The 21,137-nt window shown below is 43.4% G+C and overlaps 1 protein-coding gene across 5 annotated transcripts; it reads left to right on the plus strand.

Moving 5' to 3' along the window:
* The first annotated feature begins 807 nt into the window (after window positions 1–807).
* Window positions 808–20,513, plus strand: SLC35F2 (solute carrier family 35 member F2). Of its 5 annotated transcripts, XM_038175743.2 has the most exons (10): window positions 937–1,074; window positions 2,060–2,122; window positions 2,715–2,900; window positions 6,157–6,332; window positions 6,879–7,006; window positions 11,990–12,149; window positions 13,617–13,773; window positions 14,581–14,633; window positions 15,297–15,451; window positions 19,186–20,513. In XM_038175743.2, exons 3-10 carry the CDS (start codon window positions 2,866–2,868, stop codon window positions 19,402–19,404), a joined length of 1,083 nt encoding a protein of 360 aa, XP_038031671.2. In that variant the 5' UTR covers window positions 937–1,074; window positions 2,060–2,122; window positions 2,715–2,865; the 3' UTR covers window positions 19,405–20,513. The 5 variants fall into 5 exon arrangements, with proteins under 5 accessions (XP_038031662.2, XP_038031671.2, XP_038031672.2 ...); XM_038175744.2 differs by lacking the exon at window positions 2,715–2,900; XM_038175734.2 differs by lacking the exons at window positions 2,060–2,122; window positions 2,715–2,900 and having other exon boundaries at window positions 808–1,074.
* The last annotated feature ends 624 nt before the right edge of the window (window positions 20,514–21,137 follow it).

The raw sequence follows: 21,137 nt of genomic DNA on the forward strand, positions 1-21,137 counted from the left end.
ATAATAGTACCTCAGTTGTAGGGATCAGATATGACAACATGTGTAGTGGATGATAATTCTTCTATTTTTTAATCTTACTTTGAGAGTACTTGAGAGTACTGTGTTCAGTTTTGGGCCCCTCGCTACAAGGACATCGAGGTGCTCGAAAGGGTCCAGAGAAGGGCGATGAAACTGGTGAGGGGCCTGGAGAACAAGTCCTACGAGGACCGGCTGAGGGAGCTGGGCTTGTTCAGCCTGGAGAAGAGGAGGCTCAGGGGCGACCTTATTGCTCTCTACAGATACCTTAAAGGAGGCTGTAGCGAGGTGGGAGTTGGTCTGTTCTCCCACGTGCCTGGTGACAGGATGAGGGGGAATGGGCTTAAGTTGTGCCAGGGGTGTTTTGGGTTGGATATTAGGAAGAATTTCTTTACTGAGAGGGTTGTGAGGCATTGGAATGGGCTGCCCAGGTAAGTGGTGGAGTCACCATCCCTGGAAGTCTTTAAAAGACGTTTAGATGTAGAGCTTAGGGATATGGTTTAGTGGAGGACTTGTTAGTGTTAGGTCAGAGGTTGGACTCGATGATCTTGAGGTCTCTTCCAACCTAGACAATTCTGTGATTCTGTGAGAGCTGTGGGTGAAGAGGACGAGGGCAGGGTTAAATCTTTCTGGATGCAGCTCATCAGTGCGAACTGGAGACTTGGAGGAGCTGCGGCAGAGATCACTTCAAACCTACGACTCTGGGGTAACTTGGTCCCAAGGAAGGCAGAGCTCGGGCACTCCTGCCACACACACACGAATCCCCACAACCCTCCCGCCTCACGACGAGCCATGCCCCGCCTGGGGGCGGGCGGCTCCTCGGCGGGCACAAAGCTGGGCCCGGCCTCTAGCGAAGGGAAAGCTGGGCCAGGGCCGGCAGGCAACGCTGCCGAGCTCCTTCCCTCACGGCGGGCAGGGGGCTGCGGGGCAGCGCCGCGCCATGGAGCCTGCGGGGGCCGGAGCCGAGGCCGGGGCTGAGGCGCCCCAAGGGGCCGCCGCTGCTGCTTCTCCTCCTCGGCGCCGGCTGCTGGCGCAGCTCAGGGCCAAGCTGTGCACATGGTGAGTCGGCAGCTGCCGGCCTCCACGTGGAGCCGGGCTGCTCGCCGAGCTGCTCGCCGAGCTGCTCAGCCCCATCGGGAACGGGGAGGAGGCTGCGGGGCTTCGGGGGGGATCGTGGGGGGGAGCGGAGCCCCGCTGAGGGGAGCGCTGGGCTGCAGCTCCCGGCGTGGAGAGGGGCCGGGCTGCTCCGGGGTCGTTGGGTTGGGTTTGGTAGGTCTGTTTTAGTGTGATGTTTTGCTCTTTAGCCGTGCTTTTCTCTTTTTAGCGGCGTTGTGGCAAAGGGGGGTGGGGGGAGAGAGGTAACAGAAAATACCTGAGAGTGTGGAGCCCACAGAGACCAAGGTCTCCCATCCCCTTATCCCTTGAATCAGCTTGGGACAGAGCCCCTGAGATGTGTATCACCTCCGCTGGCAGCACTGGTAAAGCACAGAAAATTTGGGGGGAGAAGCCCACCGGGCTGTGCAGGTGCCGCATGCCTCCGTGTGCAGGGCAAGGGCTGCCTTCAGCGAGCATAAACCGCTTGTGAGAACTACCCCATGCCCACACGTTTTGCCTTCATTTGGAGGGGATCTCTGTTTAAAAACCTTTTTAGGGCTGCAGGTGAGTCTCTGTGAAGTCCTCAGGTACCCTCAGCTGACAAGCAGGACGTTTGCTGTCCTGCCAGCATCACACTTAACACCTGAACCTCACAGGGCTGTGTGTGGTCAGGTACAGACCCATTCCCGAGGGTAAAACCCGCCTTTCTGTTCTTGGTTACAAGCTTTTCCTCTTCCAGTTCCTCCTGCATGCCAGGAATTCCTCAAAAGGCAGGATAGGACTGGAATTAGGAGCTCAGGAACCTCACCTGTACTAGTGGTTTTGCCAAAATGTTGCCAAAGGGCTGTACTGAGCCTGTTGCTGGTACTTGAAAGAAAATAAGTAGCTCTCGCTGACTTCTGCAAGGTCCTCTCTGAGTTACTGAATTTAATTTTATTTTTTTTTCCAGGTGGTTGGAGGCTCAGCCACCTGAGATTTCTTAGAAGCCTGAGTATACGGAGGTTTGATGCTTGTATGTAATAAATGAGCTGGACTTTTTTTTTTTTTTTTTTTTTTAATACATGGGGAAAAAACATAGGTAGTATACTTTCTGGTTCTTGAAGCAAAAGTTTTTTGTTTTTTGTTTTTTTTTTTTTCTTCCAGTTCCTTACCTTTTACAAATTAAATTGACCTCGATTTCAAAGTAGAGTATTAAAACACTGAAAAGTGTAACTCTGGAAAAAACCTTTTTCTCTCCTGAATTATCTACTCATCATATTGGAATATGGCTTCAGTCTGAACCTGTATTTTTGTATATCAATTCACATGGCAATGTGGGATTGTTCAAATGAAAGTCTGTCTCCTTTTTGTTTTTCTTGTTCAGGAAGGGGTCAGTAGTAGTAGTAGTAGTTAAAGTTGAAATGTGAGTAAGCTGTCTACGTGGAGTGTTGCCAAGTGTTACCTATTACTGTTTAACTTCTGGCATAAATAAATTTTAATTACTGAAAGGAAAGCAGTATTTGTTTTAACTGGGGAAAAAAATTAGATTGAAATCATAGGGTTTATTAAAATAGCCACTAAAACTGTTAACAGTGGGCCTAACAGATTTTCTTTGACTTCCTCAGATACAGACTCTCAGTATATTTTAGTATCCTGGGGTATTTTTCCTCTGCATTTCACATAGAGCCACAGAAAGCCACTCTACCTTTCTCATGGTGTTGAGAGCTGCACCCTGAATAGGCTTGGTCAGCACTGGCCTCTGTGGGAAATCATCATATGTTCTGCAAATTCAAGGACTCAGCTGCTTACAGGTATAGTCAGATAAGATACGCTGTTTAAATGGAGAGGAGAAATAATTACTGAGTAGCTAATTATCAAGCAGTAAAAAAAACAAAGTACCCTCATAAAAAAAATAATACAACAACAGAACAAAAATACTACCAAAAAAATAAGCTATAAAACTAAAAGGCCATTTCAGACCACTTACCTTGCGTCACCAGAGTCCCAAGTGTTTTAGTCCTTACCAATGCATTTAAAAACAAACAAACAAAAAAAAAGGCAGAGAGGACCAATTTCTGGCATGGCAAAGTTAATATATTTTAAGAAAAGGTGAATTATTAATAAGAATCACAGTAATCAATAGTCATGTCAATACGAGAATGAAGGGAAGCATGTCTCTGAAGCGTTTTTCCCATGAGAAATTGTCTTGCAAAAGGAAACCAATAGGATTTAGTTTACTCTGAAATTTTTTGCAGAGGAACACTTTGTGGAAAGGTTTGCTCATTTGTTGCTGGAATTTGGTGAGCACTGAATTCCTAAAGCTCAAGTAAAGCACCTGAGCACACGTTTAACATGAGCAACCTTACTGTGTCAAATCTCTGCCTCGCTGCCACGTCACACCACAGGTACCTGTAGGCATCCTGCTTGGAAGAAGTTCACTTTGATACCTGGATAAACAGAGTGAGGAAGACGTGCTGCTGCTTCCTGGCAGGTGTGCACCTCGTTGTGGCACAGAGCATCCATGCAAGAGGCCCACATTGTATGCGTGGCTGAGAAAGCTGCCAGAAATACAGTGTTTTGGGGTTCTCAGGATGTTTTTTGAGGATGGACTTCCACCGTTGGTGAGCAGTGTTTGTATTTGCATCATTTGATCTCAGCAGAAGCAAGCGCTGTAGAATTGCCTGGGCACACATTAACTAAATAGCAATGCTTGCTGGTGCAGTAACCACCAAGCAAACAATCCTGCGGCTTCTGGACCTGCTTCTCTTCCCACCCGCAAAAATACAAAGAGAGAATTCCTTAGGTCCTTGAAACTGGAGGAACTTAGTTATTATGAAAGCTGATGGTCAGCTCCACTGAGACAACCAGGTCATCCTTGATTTTGATAAATGAAGCTGATTTTGAAGCTGATTAATGCTTAGCAAATTTGAATGACAGCAAATTCTCTGTCCTTTCAGCCTCTCACCGGAGCCTGGTCAGTACCCAGCCAAAACACCGAGCGGGTAGAGTCCAGGCCTCTTCTATAAAGAGGGTGATAAAGAGGGTGCAGTAGTTCAGGTGAAGCAGAGCTGCCTCTTGCCTAGCCTGGGGGGATGTTTAAAAACCTGCTCCACAGAAACCCATATTAAACATACCAGCTGCCTGCGGGGTGGCGTTGCCTGTGTTACTGAAACCCCATTTTCCCTTACTCTCGTTCACCACCTTAGTTCTTCCTTGATATTTCAGTGGCTCTTCTGTCCTCCTACCACCTATGAGAGGAGCCAGAGTTCGCAGGGCTGGCAAAGGGAGAGCCGGGAGCTGTGATTGTGTCTGCTGGAGAGAAGAGGTAGTCTCAGCTCTGAAATTTTTAATTAAGAATTCTTCTTAATGGCACCTGATGGCCTGAGTTCTTTGGGTGTCCATAAAGAGACATTTCTGCATCAGTCTGAAGGATTAGCTGGAATATAAGAAGTCTTTGCTAATTTGTTCACCAGATGGTACTTGCTAGAGTGAAAAAAAATCCAGTATGACAAAAATGGGATAGCTTTTGGGATAGCTCCAAAGCTTTCTTTCTTTTTTTCCAGAAACCACAGCTTCTGCTTTATGTGCATTTTACAGCAGTATTTACAGTTAACACTGTGCCACAAAGTAGCCATGATAAATTTCCATCTGAAACATGGTTTCTCTTGCTTACTTCAGCCTTCCAAATGCTGGCAACGAGAACATTTGTTCTTTCATGGGCCAGAAAGAAGCATTCACACCAGGCTGGATAGGATCTTAAAGGCTGCCACGAGATACATGAATACTTGCAGCGTGGATGTGCACAGCTGCTAGGATGTTCAAGGCAAGCTGTAGCAAAACATGGGCCTTGTGTCTCTTGGAGGTGCAGCAGTGCTGGAATTCAGCGATTTGCTCTCTCATCAGAATGGATTTGGAGACAGAAGTGTTTTTAGCAGCATTTCTAAAGCTGGATGGGCCTTGGGGTCAGGCTGACTTGAAAACAAAATGCAGGCAGCTGAATTTGAGTCCATGCAAAGATGATGTGTCGGCTCCAAAAGAAGGGATCGATTGCATCGTCTGAGTTGGCTTCAGCACCCCAGAACACACCCTTCCTATGGATGATATTGGCAGCCGGATTGCACATCATGGCTGGGTTACCTGGTAATTACTGTGTCGGAGTCCCCCGCGCTGGAAAAACAACCAGTGTCTGTCCTGTGGTGTGTCTGGCACGCGGGAGTGGCTTGGAAATTATAAGTGGAGAGGTGCAAATTCCTAGTGGGGATGCTCTTTCCTTGCTCAATTACTCTGTAGCAACAACCAAATCAGTTGTGCAGGCAGTTAAGTTGTCATCAGTAGTCTTCAGAGTAAACAAATTAAATGTGAACTTGTGCAGACCCACGCAGGCAGCGCAGCATCGAGCTGACCTTTCTGGACAGCGTCTGTGGGAAGGCAGGCAGGGACCAGGGTGGCACGACCACGTAGCTCCCATGGCAGGAAAGCCAGCCTCACCACAGGATACACAGCCATCTCTGCGTGCTCTTACTCATCTGAGAAAAACCAGAATAGTTCAAGGCCACTTTATATTAAGTGAAGAATTGCTGCTAGAAGAGCATGAGGTGGTTTGTTGGTGTTGTTTTCCCAGCTGTGGGTTGGACTTAGAAGTCATCATACAAGCTGATGTGGTCTGTGGCCAAAATATGCTCTTAACTCCGTCCTCAGCTATACCAGAATGTAACAGAACAGAGCAAAAAGGATGGAGGGTGTAACTCAGGCTGCGCTTATCGAAATCTCTCGTGATGAGAACAGATCCTCTCATTGGGCTGAGCTGCGTGAAGATCTTTGCAAATGTTTTGCAGCCTCAGTTACTGCTGGTTCGGGCTGAGCCTCACCTATTGTTACTGGCTGTCACGGGGTTGGATGAGATCTGTGCAGACAGAGCACAGAGCTGGAATGGAGGAACACTGGTAGGCAGTCAAAAAAGAATTGCCAACTAAAAAACGTCTTTTTCCCTTTACAAGAACCAAACATTCTCAAAACCAGCTTGAGCGTTTGGTTCTAAGCTTGCTGTGTTGTCCTTTATATTTACAGGCACATTCTGAAAACCATCCTCCTGGGCCAGATGCTCTCCTTGTTTATCTGTGGGACTGCTGTTACAAGCCAGTACCTAGCGGAACAATACCAAGTGAATACTCCGATGTTGCAAAGTTTTATCAACTATTTTCTGCTTCTTCTAGTTTATACAACAATACTGGCATTTAGGACTGGTATGTGAAATACGGGATGGTAGATTATGCTGTTTTTTTCTTCTTTCTCTTCAACTTTTTCCTTTCAGATTTTGAAACCATAGAACTTACTGAATATTTGTCCTCTTTTTTTAAAGATCCTGCTGAAATTCCTGCCTTATAATAATATACGGGAATGAATTTCATAGGTTAAATATGCAATTAATTAGATTTTGCTTCATATCTATTTAAAATTCTTATATTTGGGTTTAAGTTCTGTGTTATATTAGGAGGAAGTAGGAATTGTTGTAATATTTTTTTTTTAACCAGAGGCTACTTAATATTGTTCCTATATTATTAATTTACTCTTTAAGCATTCCTAATTTTTTTTTCTTTTCACATGGAAGGATTTCTGCGCTTTTCACTCTTTGTACTGTTTTTTCCCAGGCTACCTTTTGCTGTTGTTATACCTTTCTTAAGCAGGGACAATCCAAACTGATCACCTCAGTATTACTTAGGCTTCTAAAAAGCAAGTTTCTTTCCTTTCCATGCAAGGAAGTATGTTGATTGCTGCCTTCTTCTATACAGACGGTGACAGTCTTCTTCAAATTTTGAAGCAGAGGTGGTGGAAGTACCTATTTTTGGGACTGGCTGATGTTGAAGCCAATTACACGATTGTAAAAGCCTACCAGTACACGACCCTCACGAGCGTGCAGGTAAGGACCAGTTTCTGGACTGTTGCGTTGATTAAAGTTTTGTTTCTGAAATGGGATTCATGGGACAGATAGGGAAGCTATTTAAACCTGAAAAAGCTTTTCAATATCTATTTTCTCTGCAGTACAAAGAAGAGCATCCTGCCTCATGAATAACATTTCCAGGAAGCAGGGAAAATTGGCTGGTATTAACCAGTGCCAGCTCTTGAGTTGAACTCTAATTATTTTGATAGAAGCACTTCTAAGAGTTTGCTGACAGCCACTCAGGTGGTTTTTTGTTTTGTTTTGCTTTTGTTTTCATGAGACAGAATAAAGATTTAGGACTGGATAACACTGACTCAGCTCGGGCTCTTGCTGATGGGAGCGAAGTAGATCTCCTGCCTAGTCCTAGAAGCAGTGGGAGGCTTTGTGAGATGCAATCCCACACATGAGGACACGCTGGAAGTTAGCTGGTGTTTCTGACCATGCAGCGAGGCTTTCAGATGTGGCACTTCAGACCCCTCTCTGTAAGAGATGGGAGGGAGGGAGGTGTGCTGGGCACCCAAAGTGCCAGTTAACAGCGATGCCCCCTACAGTGCCAGTGCTGCATCGCTGCACCAGGACTCATCTCCTGTCCTGAATCAGCAGAAGAACCAAGGGTGCATTTTTTTTTTTTTTTAACCCTTCATGGACATCAGCTGCTTCTGCTGGGACAAGGTGGGGACAGCGCGGCAGCAAGAGCAGAGGGCGATGGAGCTGTGCGAGCCTTTGCCTGCTGTTACTGGTGGTGGATCTGTGGCTTGGATCATGGCCCCGTTTACCTGAATAAAGGCATACTGGGTGATGCAGAATTAGCTGTTAGGTGAAAAAGAGTATTTAGGTGTCAGTGTTTTTACAGAGTCAAAGTAACAAGGGTTAATATTTAAGAGAGTTACCCGTAAAGCAATAAACTCCTGCGGTCTGGGCTCCTTTTAGGGAGGTGCAGTAACTTTTCGTTGCACTGTTAAAAGAATGGTAATATTCCTTATGGGTTCTTCTTGTCACATTTCCACTTTGAAATTAAGTGTTATGGCTCATTGAGCCTTTAATTTACTTACAAATAATGCTTCAGAAATTGGTCTAAAGAATGACATGTTTCGGTCTCAAGACCAAGCTAAGCTGATAATTGAGACACTGTTTGATCATGTACTTTACTGCTGGAAAAGACAGGACTTTGATCCAAATTCTCAGCAGTAATAAAGCTGTTCCCATGACTTCTTTCATGGAAATTAAGAAAGAATAGGTACAGGGGGTCATTGAGTTCAGTTGCCAAATTCAAGCATTTGCTGAACCTTTTTCGCTTGTGATAACCTTCAGACTGATGCTTCAAGTGCCAGTTCAGCAACTGTGAATTTGCTGCAACTGCCTGTTGCAGCCAGGTTTCTTGCACATTTTCTGGAGTTACCAGGTTCTCAGCACTGTCAGAAAGGAGATTCAGGATAAGAAAAGCCCATGATTTGCTCCAGCACAAGGCTTTTGCTCTCTGTCAGCAGCAAGCAGTTCAGCAGTTATGTGAGAATTGTCGTTCAGAGCTTCTGGCCTTAGTAGTGGCTGTAAATGGATGCCCAGGGAGTGAAAGAGCAAAGCAGGGGTATATGAGACCTTCCTGAGTACAGTGAAATTGTTGTGAAAATGCTGGCGGGCTGGAGCTTAGCTCAGCCCAGTGGTTTTCTTCAAAGAGAAGTTTCCGCTCAGCAAGGAACTTCCATGTATTTTCACACAAACACAGGAAAAAAAAAGTTTTTCTTTAGTTATCAAAGGCTAGTGTTGCAAGGAGGGGTTTGGGAGGTTTTTACAGAGATAACATCAGGATGGCAGCTTTCTGCTCTGTAAAAACAGAGAATGACTTTGGTCTCTGCTTTGGGTGAGACTTCCTCAGCGTTGGTGTGCTCCAGGCTGGAGGCAGGACCCGACTGTGATGTTGTTTGACCACACATTTCACAGCAAAAAGTAAGCAGTGCAGCTGTGGCTTCGTGTTGTCAGCACATTAGGAGGCACAATTAGCATTCTCTCCATTGATAATTCAGATGGGGACGTTTTATAGGCAGAGCAGCTTGTGCAAGAGTCTGAACCTCAACAGGAGGAACTGCGGGGTGAACCCCTGGGGCTCAGCTGCAGGCTGCCCTTTGGAAGGCATGTGGGGAAGCGAGCAGCAGGAGCTGGTGAGCTTCAGTGCTCTCAAAGCTGTCTGGGGCTGGCAGTTACAGCAAACCAGCAACCTCCAGCAATCTGTGATAATTGATTAACCACGTATTAAAACGTCTTTTAATAATTTACTCGCCCTACCTTTAAAACCTTCCTATAAACAGTGTGGCCAAAGCCTGTCTTGAGGCAAAACACTCGTAAATCAAATCAACAGGTTATCTTTTTTTTTTCTTTCCCCTGTGTAAAGATGCATGCTAGGATAGAGGAAGATGAGAGTTTGGCAATAGTAATCAGAGCCATGGTACTGGTGGAAGTGTCACGAATCTGGAATAAATAAACTTCATTCTTTTAAATGGTTCCATTGACAGAATTCATTGCCATGTTGCATCTGCTTTGCACTTCTTTGATCTTGATCCTGTACAGAAGAGAGCATTTTCCACCAAAGAGCTTAGTAACGTAGTAGATGAAGGGAAGTCACGATCCAGTAGTTGGAAATCAGATTTTTTTGGCTGTAATTGAGGGTAATTGTCCCCTGCAACAGATTACCAGTGTGTGTTCTTCATCATTTGGTGCCTGCATGTCCTGGCTGCTAGTCCACTAACCAGGATGCGGTAGCTCTACGGCATGTTATTGGTCTGGATGCAGCAGTTCCCCATCTGGTGTTACTGAAAGAGGACATTATCTACTACTTCCTTACATCCTAATTAAGTATTATTTTTTTTTTTTTTACTGAAGGGTTTTTTCTTCCGCTCTTTCTGTTTGGGTTGAAAAACTGCTTGGAGGTTAGAAAGCTGCAAAATAACAACTCGATAAATGGGGGATGAAAGCTTACTTGTTAATAGATGTCTACTATGAGAGGGTTACACATTTTGCTCCTTTATTTTTGTAATATTTCTTCATTTCCATTATTACAACTTCACACCAGAGATCTTTGGTTAGAACTTAGTGCTTTCAAATACAGTTCTGTATTCAGGACAGAAGTGCTTCAGACCAGAGGTGAAAAAACAGAGTTAGGAAAGCTAAATCATACATGGTGCTGAAACAGACGCTTCTTGATACTTGTCAAAACAGCCAGATTCGGAGGAAGTCTTACAAGTTTTTGTCATTTTGGTGTTTTTGTTTGTTTTTTTTTTTTGAACCCAGACAAAAGGTGAGGTAGAGAATGATGAATAGATAGAAACTCACAGCATGATACTTTTTCAATAGAACAAAGTTGTATTGCAATACAAAAATACATAATACATGTATTATGACTTGTGTGCTTCTAATGTCTGATAATACAGCCTGGGAAGTACCTGTGCTTTTACACAGACTTCTGAAGCTGAACAAGCTGGAGACAATCCAAGAAACAAAGACAAATAAATGGAAGGATTAGAGAGAACCATTAGGATTTAATCTGTATCAACCCCCTTAATGCTGTGCTGGTAAGGCTTTAATGTTTGTAGTTACAAATGTAAAAACAGACTTAAGAAAGTTTGCTTGTAACCCTTGTGGGTGATGGCTGAACTAACAGAAGCAGAAGACCGTGGTGGTGGGTAGAAGCTGGCAGAAGTTGGACAGGAACATTACAGAAGGACAGGGGACTCTTGCCTTGGTTTGGAATGCCACAGTCATAGTGACCTGAACCTAACACTTGGTATTGACTTCAGGAGGCCAGGATTTAAAGGTTGACATTTAAGAGTAATTTGTGAGCAGTCTTTGGAAGGCCGACTTATCTGGTCTGCTATAGCCTGGTCCCTTCTATACGGTACTCAGAAAATCCACCTCTCTTTTCCCTAGACAAATTTGGAAACAGAATCTATTATGTCGAATTAAATATTGAACCAATTATGATTAGCTCAGTGTTCTTGGTATTATTTGGTTATTACAGAACATTAAGTCTGTTGTATGCTGCTACCTATTTTTTTACATTAAGTGGTTAGCTAATTTTTGATTTTTATTTTCTTACCCATAATGTGGGTGAGGCTAACAGCAAGGCAAAGATACAGAAGGTTTGGGGAACACACAGGGAGGGGGTAATGAAGAAAGGAAAGAGAAGCCAGTGTTTGTCATGGAGTGCAGGCATCCTTGAACTTTGGCTGTTAAATCTGCTCAGAGCAACGTCTGCAAACACATCTGAAGTGCTTCTGAACTCCAGCTGCCTTGTGTGTCTTTGCTGCTGTGGCATGGATAAATTCCAGTTACCTGCTTCTGGGTGAGGTGGGCTGAAAAAACACTGGTGGATTGTACATGACTTTGAGAAGCTGGAAGATTGTGAAGGTGGCTTAGGAAACCTCTTCCTCCCATCCTATTTTCCTTCCAGCAATTTAGCACATGGCTTCCAGCACACGTACCAGTGCTTTTTTGGTATGATCCACTTGAAGAAAAAAAGAATTAACAAAACTGCAGAGTCAGATTTTTGCCTTCCTCACTTTGCTGTAAAATCAGATCAGCTGTGTCTGTTAGCAGGTCCAGATTTGGGTGGGTGAGCCACTTCCTCGCATTGGTGTCACGGGGAGCAGTGTGGTTTCACTGCAATGTCCTAGCATTCATTTGGGAAGCTGCTAGGATTGATGAGATCCATCACAGGAAGAGTTTCTAGGTCAGTGAGAGAGGGGACAGTGCCTCCTCTCCACCCCAAGACCCTTTGCTCTCAATGTGCTTTTCATGGTAAGACATGGGTCTGACCCCTCCTGCATTTAAACAAACACATGGGGGTTGTTTTGTGGTTTTCAGTGACATCTCGTGATGATGGAAGATAAGATCCTGAATGTTCACTTTCAGGACAGTGAAATGCAGATGTGGGATGGGCTTCTAGTGAAACTCATTTCTCTGTGCTCACAGCTGCTGGATTGTTTTGGGATCCCCGTGCTGATGGCTTTGTCCTGGTTCATCCTCCGCGCAAGATACCGACTGATCCATTTTATCGCAGTTGCCGTCTGCTTGCTGGGTGTGGGAACAATGGTGGGTGCTGACATTTTGGCAGGGAGGCAAGACAGTGAAGGTAAGGAATTACTTATCACGTGGGGGAAAAGAGGGGTCACAGTTTCCGTGATTGTCCAACTTGCAAAGGAGAAAGAGAGGCAAATGCAGGGGGAAAAGATGTAGTTTGATTTTAAGAAAAGGAGAAGAGACACTGCTATTTGTATTTCTTCTTCAACAAGATAGAGGCTGAGGAGATGTTGGTTTTATAGAGAGCTGTGAAATTTTGTTTGCTTGTGGTTTTGGATTATTTCTTCCACCTTAAAAGGGAAACCCTCACGATAAGCTTAAATTTTGCTGCTGTTTATGAAACCTGATGACAGGCCTTATTCTTAAAAGCTTGTTCATTTTACATATGATGGGGTCTGATAAAAGATGCTTCAGACTTTGCTGGTGGGGCGTTTTCTCTGAGCACAAATAGGAAATCAGAAGCTACTTAGCAATAGGCTCGCTTCTCTGGTTGTCTTTGGCAGACCCAGCAGAAATAGTCCCTGTGTCCCCAAGGTCCCCAACCTGGAAAGTGCTGCCCTATGGCATGAGAGCAAGAGGAGCAGGGAGGAAGGATACCCAGAACCCCAGTGATCTTACTTTGAATAAGAATTGAGAATTTCTAGAGCCAGAGGGTATGAGGCAAGGCAAATTTCAGAGGGGCAGGAAAGTAGCATTGCCTTCATCAGGCAGCATAAAACTAAGCCTTTTGGCCTTATTTTGGGGTCACTGCTGTTGGTAAGGTAGAAGGACAAACAGGTTTAGCTATAATGCTGTGTGCTACAAACCTCTTGGCCGTAAGGGAGAAAAATCCTCTCTCCCTTAGACTTTAGGCCCGTTGTGCACAACTTGCATGTCCTTACTATTGCTTACCCTCAGATTCCAGACATATCTCTGCAGTGATTGCCAGCTGGCTCAGGGTAGGAAATTTGAAATCAATTCAAGGCTTTAAACAACAGCAATTGCCTTGCTGTTCAGCTGATGCACAATGGCATTTGCTCGATGACCGGTTGGGTAACAGGGAGTCGCACTTGCCCCGTGTGCACATAGCTCAGCGTGACACCTGATACCACCTGTCTGTAGCGCCCACTTACCATCTGTCAGAAGCCTGAAGCGCAGTCCAGGTCCCGCTGAAATCAATAGATGGATTTTTGCCTTATGGCAAAAGGCGGGATGATGTTCAGCAAGGCAGAGAGCATCTCTAACCTGGGCTTTGCAGCTCCAACAGCACCTAATGTCAGCAGAAGCAGACCTGGACCTACACAGCAGCTTGGTCAGGATGTGATTTAAATGCCAAGTTCAGCTCCTTCCAGACTGTACAGGGGGACGTGAGCAGTTAGCAGAGTCAGCCAGCAACTTGCCTGCACACAGATGTTTCCCTCCCCCCTACCCTGAAAAGTGCAAGGAAAATAGAGATGCTAGAGATAAATTTGCTTGTCTAGTTTTTAAAACAAAAGTGTTTGCAGCATTACCCTTATTGTGGATTAATATTTCTGTACAGGAAGTGACGTGGTGATTGGAGATGTCTTAGTTCTTCTGGGTGCTTCTTTGTATGCCATATCTAATGTGAGTGAGGAATACATTGTGAAAAATCTGAGCAGAGTGGAGTTTCTAGGAATGGTGGGCTTGTTTGGGACTATTATCAGCGGTCTACAGCTGTAAGGATCTAATATTTATTTTAAAACTAATTAAGAATATTCTGCAGATGATTGCTTGTCTTCAATGAAATGTTGTTGTTAATTCTTTGTTACCTCTGCATTTGGGCTATGTTGGAGTCCTTCTATTTGAATTTTATTTTTGTTGCTGATCAGCATCCGTTTTATATCCTTTTGGTTTGCACTGCTCTTATTACAGCAATTGTAAAGCTCAGATCCTACAATTGAGTACAAGTGATACTTGGCTTTATTTTCGATCTGTTGACCTTGATGAGGACATGCAGCTCGCTGAGGACTGCTTGCGGGAATGTGTTTCCTAATGGCTTTTCTCAGTGGATAGTTTTAGGAGATAATCATTAGCAGGAGGTCGTCCGTATTAAACTTCAGTTTCAAATGAAGCCATGTATACTTTTACAAATAACCTCGTTAGAGGAACAGACCACATACACTTAAGCCTATCTAATGAATTTTGTGTTCCTCATTTCTCATCATTATAGTTAATAATTTCCTCAAATTATATTTCAAATAAGAATGAATCTGAAGGATGAAAAGGCCTGGGAAGAAGGCATGAGAATTCAATAAAAGTGCTCTTGACTTTCAGGCACTTTAATTTTCAAGTCTTTCCTTATGCTTGTTAGAGGTTGGAGTTACTGCTATTCAATAACATTTCAAACAAAAATGAAGGGCTTACAAATCAAAATGTTTCTTGTATATTGTGCTAATTAAATTCACTCCTTGAATACAATATAATGTGTGTTTTTTTTTTTTTTTTTCCTTTTTTACTATATTATATCTTTTCTCTAACTCTAGAGCCATCGTGGAACATAGGGATATAATGAGAATTCAATGGAACTGGAAAATTGGTATGTGTTTGGCAAAATGATGTGCATTTTTACAGAACACTAGAAAAATGATGATGATTTAGACTTGAAATGCTGGGGTTTTCATTTCCTTTCTCTAGTTATTAAGTAACATTCATATTGTTGCACATTTATTTTCTGCAAACTTTGCAGTTCAACAAAGACATACAGAGTGCAGGGTCGAACATTAGAACTTTGAGCTCAGATTTTGCATTTTACATACAGCATGAAATCATTTTTCAAAATAAATTGCAAAAATCAACCCCCTTTAATCACAAACGTGCTTGGTGTTGGAACATTGCAAGAATATTTTTCTCTGGTTCTTCCTAGATGAAATACTGGGAAAATGGGATCTGTGGCACATTTAGGTCTCAGAACTGTACATACAGAACTGTACATTATTAAGAAATATGGATCGAAATTTCTTTAGTCAGCTGTCATGTTAGCTGGGAAGGAATAACCTTGTATAGTCATTTCTGTAGTACAGGGTAGTTTTGAAAGATAAATATTTTTGCTGCGTTTTTCTTAAATTTACATTTCCATATCTTTTAGGACACCTTATCCTGAAAGATGAACATACGTAGTTTTGACACATCTGAGGAATATCAGTGTTCTTTAAAATCGTTATTCCATCCCTGAGGAGTCAATTGTCATCTTATTTTTCAGCGTTGCTGTTCGCAGTGTTTGCCCTGTGTATGTTTGGGCTGTACAGCTTCATGCCAGTAGTGATTAAAGTAACGAGTGCAACCTCGGTCAACTTGGGCATTCTGACTGCGGACCTCTACAGCCTGTTCTTTGGACTTTTCCTGTTTTACTACAAAGTAAGTCACGTCTTTCTCTCCCTATAGTTTACCTCAAGTTTTTACTCCAGAATTAGAGAGAGCACTTTAAGAGCCCCTGAACAATAGTTTGCACTTGTGTATTTCTACAGCTTGTATGAGTTGTCACTGACAGATGTCAGTCAGGACTCATGTTGCACCATTAGGCAGTTAATGATTTTTTAAAAACAATTTTACACTTCATGGAATACATTAGTTGAGAGACAGTAAATAATTTCCTGAGGTAAATGGCGGAGTTCTTGCTGTACTCCCTGTGTGGAGCTGTACTTTAGATTTGGTTCATCTCTCTGAGCGTCCAAAGGGAGGATTTGAATCTGTCTGAAAGAGTAGCAGTTTAGTGTGATTTAGAGAAATCACAGTTTTCTGTTAGAAATTTCATCTGTTCAGTACTACAAACATCTCAGAAGACTTGAGCTCTCTCAGTACTGCTGCTTAGTAGTGACTAAATGAACTAAAGTGTAGATAAATCTGTTATTCCTTATGCTTTCCAAAAACCAATTACTTCTACTGCTCCCTAAAATACTTTTTGAAGTGCCTTTTTGAGCTAAATGACAGTGCTAAAAATGTTTCAACCCACCTTATACTTTCCGGAATCACTTGTGGAAACATAGCTTGTCACAGCAACTGGAGAAATCAAGTCAGTTGCTCAGTGATTGGAGGGGCTCAGTGAGAAGCCTGTGAGCTTTTCCTAAGACACTTAATTTGTGTTATTCCACGTGGTTACTTTCTCTTCAGCATTATGGAGAGCCAGAAGCTTTTATTGTCAGACTTGTTTCTGATGACGAAGGCCAATTTGTTTTATTGCAGAGAGGTCTGGTAATGATAGGACCCAATGACAGCTAGATTTTCGTGTTCAGGAGACTCCTCGCTCAGCTTTTCTCCTTGTTTGGGGTTCCAAAATTTGCTCCAAATTGCTAAGAACTACAAACCATCCATCAAAAATAAATGTAGGAAATGAACTGTACTTACATGTTAAAAATACCCTTTCTAAGTCACTTTCAAACATTTCAGCACCAGATAGCTTAACTGAAGAAGTGATTATCACAGTCATGGAGTGGCTGAGGTTGGAAGGGACCGCTGGAGACCATCTAGCTCAAACCCCTGCTCAACCAGGGTCACCTAAAGCATGTAGCCAGGACGGCATCCAGGAGGGTTTTCAATATCTTCAGAGAAGGAGACTCCACAGCCTCTCTGGGCAGCCTGTCCCAGTGCTCTGTCACCCTCAGGGCTCTCTCAGACTTTCCTCATATGAGAGATGCTTCAGTCCCCTAAGCATCTTTGTAGACTTGTACTGGACTCTTCAACATGTCCATGTCCCTCTTGTACTGGGGAGCCTAGAACAGGACACAATGCTCAGGTGTTGCGTACCCAGGGCTGAGCAGAGGGGTAGGATCACCTCCCTTGGCCTGTTGGCAACACTCTTCCGAATGCAACCACGATCCCATTGGCCTACTTGGCCACAAGGGGCCATGGTTAACCTGCTGTCCACCAGGACTCCCAGGTCTTTCTCCACAGAGCTGCTCTCCAGCAGGTCAGCCCCCAGCCTGTACTGGTGCCTGTACTGGGGTTATTCTTCCCTAGGTGAAGGGCCCTTCTCTTTGTTGAATTTCAAGAGGTTCTTCTTCACCCAACCCTCCAGCCTGTCCAGGTCTCTGAATGCCAGCACGTTCCTCTGGGCTATCAGCCACTCTTCCCAGTTTTGTGCCATCACTCTGACCCTTCATCCATGCCCCTCATGAGGAAGCTGAACAAGACTGGACCCAGTACTGACCCCTGGGGGACATCTCTAACTAGACTGCACCTTATACATTATAAATCTATGTTCATAATAGAAAAGAGGAAGAAGTAAGCAAGAGGTTTGGAAGGGACACAATAAACTGTAGGATTTTTAGCTTATTTGAGGAAGAGGTTTTCCTGGGAGCAGATCAAATAAAAATGCAATGAATCAAACTCTATTCAATACAGAAAGATTTTGCCCATTACCAGATGATATTTTGCAGTGAACCACTCAAGCCTTGACTGGGCTGCGGGCCTGAATGAGGCATGGAGAGTTCTGAGCTCCTGGTGTCTGAGCCTGCTGTGAAACAGAAGCTGCAGAAGAGTATAGTGGCTACAGCAGAGACTGAGCCTAGGAATTTGAGTTTTTGACTTGAGCACAGTGTTTTGGTGACACTGTCAACTTTTCATCCCAACTAAATCCATTTCATGTGGAATGTGAATTTTGCATCTCTCTTTTTAAGAGATAAGCTCTTTTTTTTTTTTCCTTTTACTCCACAGCTAATCTTTTCTGTGCCTGTTCCTAATGAGCTCATTATATACAGATATCTGCAGTCCCTCAAGAAATATTAAAGAAGGTCTCCAAGTGTTTCTGTTGTGTAAACTCCTTTGGGAAGAGTATACTGCAAATACAGACACTAGATGGAGTTGCACTCCTCCAGTAACACCTCAAGTACTCTTCAGGCTTGGTATTGAATAAAGGGATATAAGCTGCACAGAGTAAAATCAGAATCCTCTCAGAGATGAGTTAATTCTGAGCAGCCTCGAGGTTCAGCATCAGATACGAGAAGGCCTGGCTGCTTCAGGCTGCTTTTCCTTTTGCACAGTGCCTTCCAAAGGTTTCCAGGCCAAGTGACTACCAGCTAGGAATTGCAGTGCCTTAACTGTGGATGCCTCAGGTGGTTTTGGATCAGAGTCCAGTGCCATTCCAGCTCCATTCACTTCATCCAGCTCTGCTGCTTGACAAACCAGAACATATTTTTCAAAGAAATCCAAAGAAGCTAAGGAGATTTGGGTATATTTTGGAATTTCTCGGGCTGTGTTGAAAATTCAGACTGTCACCCCACAGTCTGGGTAGAGATACTGCTTCCACTGGCATGACAGTAAGATGTAAGATGCACTGCGTCCATCATCCTACTCCTTAATCTGTGGTTTGGCAAAGACAATAGAGAAGATTTTACCAAACTTGCTGAGAAAGTGTTCTTGGCTGTGCATAACTTGAGCACTTTGCTCTATTGAATTTGATGTTATGAAGTAAGCGTTTATTTTTCTTTCAAGGTGGATGGATCTTGGCAATTGTTAGACTTTCAACAGTCAAGTTGATAGTGATCCAAATGCCTGATGTTCCTCAGCAGTGCATATCCTCACCTCACACCACTGACTGCTCATTTCCAGTATGGAGCAGAGATGCCCACCTTGTAAAGGGTGCCGCAATCTCCATCACTTCAAGAACTTGCTGGGTGTAGGGAACAAGCCAATTTTGGACCAGTGATAACAGTTATTTGGCCCTGCAGTTGGTTAAGAGCTGTGCAGAGGACCAACTGCTCTGGTGACTTGCAGAAGGAGGGAGAGATCCATCTCTTGCCGGGATGTGAAATGTTTGTGTTGAAAAAATATTCTCTGAGGGGAACAGTGTTGCAGCATTCACATGTGTGAACAACTATCCCTAGGTGTCACCACATTTGTTCTAAATATTAGGATTCCTATATGTATTATTTGCCCAACAGTTGTAAGGAGGAGTTGCAGAGAGAAACAGTGGCTTGAATCTATCAGTGAATAGAGCTGCTCATCTTTGTCTTCCAGACCTGAACGCAGAGAGTGGTGGTAATCCTTATTAAAATACTTTTAACAGGGAGGGTGGCTTTTGCCATCCTAAACCAAGGCTGCATTTGCACGGTTCTGCATCAGACAAGACTTAATGCACTTTTTTCCTCTGCTAGTTTTCAGGTCTTTATATCCTGTCCTTCGTCATCATCATGGTGGGCTTCGTCTTATACTGCTCCACTCCGACTCGGACTGCAGAGCCCACTGCCGTGCCGCAGCTGCGCAGCACCGGCTTGGACAACGCTGGGCTGAAGCTTGAGGAAAACGACAGCCAAACGCCGGCTGTAACCGTGCAGTTCACAAGAGAGGAATCTGTGGTGGTCAGCACTGATTAAAAAAATGGCAGCGTTTCAAAACAGAGCTTTTATTTTACTGCCAAAGTTTCCTTCAAATATTAATCTGGAGAACTGTTCTACTGCCAAGGCGTATGTCATGCTGCGCTGGTTTTAATGCACTGGATAGACTTTTTAAGGCCAGATCTTCAATCAGTGAAACTGTATTGATTTACCCTTGCAGAAAACCTGGCCCTTTTGAAGAAGACAGAGTAATATTTATGTGGAGTCTCTGGGAGGCGAGAGACTGTTATTTTTAAATGCTTAATTAACTTAACAGCAAATGCTTGGGGGAAAAAGCCAAAGAATGTTCTCAGGTTGCTAACTAGAGCAAATACACTTTATATTGCATTAGGGACCTAAATCTGCAAGATGTTACCGGAGGGCTTCATGTTTCCCACTCCTCACGTGGGTACCCTCACATAGCATCTTGCAAAAGCCACTCAGCTTTTCATGGGTTCTAGCGCTGCGAGCCGTGTTATGTGCACACACCTTCCACGTGGGCTTTATTTATCTGCTGAAGGCTTTTGCTTCTGACATTCCAGCTTAAATGTTTGTCTCATCATATTCCTGCATTCTTTGTCGCAGCTGGGGTTGCTACAGAGAAGAAGTATTTTATTTTTTAATTTTACTTATAAAGGCAGTTTGAGTATGTGTTTTTATAGTCCCTTCTTTCTCTCTCAGTAGCCTGCTCTTTGGTGCATTCCCACTAGGTGGAGGAGACAGACAGTCCTCTATCCCGTAAGAACTGATTTCATTTTTTTTTTCTGGATGAAACAGCAAGTGTTTGAACTGAAGTTCACTTCTCAGTGAAGTTCTTGAAATGGGACACATTTCTGCAGAAAGATTTGAATAAAATTTGCATTTTTAAATTTTTTTGAGGTCTTAGGCAATCCTCATTGCAACGATAATGACATAATCTCCAAAAGGTTAAATGCCTTCAGTAGATTCATTTGCAGTTTTACTCCCCGTCTTCATATTTACAATAAAATGATTAAAATTCATGAAGCTGCAGTTTTCACATCGGTAAAACCATATGGGGATCTTTTTTGTACGAGTCTTCACAGTTCAGGCATATAAAGTAACAATGAATAAAGTTTTCAGCAGCTGAAGAGTTGGCTCTTGGTTTGTTTATTTTTATAAGCTCAGATTTTTTTATTGCTCAAAATTAGTATTAGTTGATTTTACTGACCAAATGATTCTTTTAATGACTGAACTTCATACCATAACACGTAAACGTGACATTTCTTGGAGGTACTGGTGATCAAATGACAAAGACTTGTTTGTGTATTTCTGGTATAGTTTATTCAAGCAAAATGATTCAGCAAAAATTTTACCCAATTTCTTTAGCAATAGCAAGCAAACTTTCAGCGTGTACTAAAGCAACAGACATCATCTTTTCACTGCGTAGTTCACGCACAGAAGGGTAAAGAGGTACTGATGTTTTATGAAAAGCATTTGGGCCCCTTATGCTTTACAGTTTGGGTTAGATTGGGTAGACATCTGTACATCAAAAGCTGAACAGGGAGCTGGAGACCATTTGGGGCAGGGAAGTCTGATGGCAGCAGATAGCTAGCAGAGGCCATCTGGATGAAGCTGTAGTTCTCCATACCTAATTTCAGATGCCTACAATCTGGAGCTAAATCCCACCCACTGTTGCCTGTTGTTAATTAACTATGTGTAGTTATAAAACAAATGACAAGTAAATCTATAGATCTGTAGGTGAGTGCTCCAGA

Source organism: Anas platyrhynchos, chromosome 1 (assembly GCF_047663525.1).
Source record: "Anas platyrhynchos isolate ZD024472 breed Pekin duck chromosome 1, IASCAAS_PekinDuck_T2T, whole genome shotgun sequence".
In the NCBI taxonomy this organism is placed as follows: domain Eukaryota; kingdom Metazoa; phylum Chordata; class Aves; order Anseriformes; family Anatidae; genus Anas; species Anas platyrhynchos.

What these genes read in the sequence shown, in the direction of transcription:
- SLC35F2 (XM_038175734.2), top strand. Translation starts at nt 956, where the DNA reads ATGGAGCCTGCGGGGGCCGGAGCCGAGGCCGGGGCTGAGGCGCCCCAA. An exon ending in AATACTGGCATTTAGGACTG is followed by an intron (nt 6,333 to 6,878) that starts GTATGTGAAATA and finishes TCTTCTATACAG; the next exon opens with ACGGTGACAGTCTTCTTCAA. An exon ending in TCAATGGAACTGGAAAATTG is followed by an intron (nt 14,634 to 15,296) that starts GTATGTGTTTGG and finishes CTTATTTTTCAG; the next exon opens with CGTTGCTGTTCGCAGTGTTT.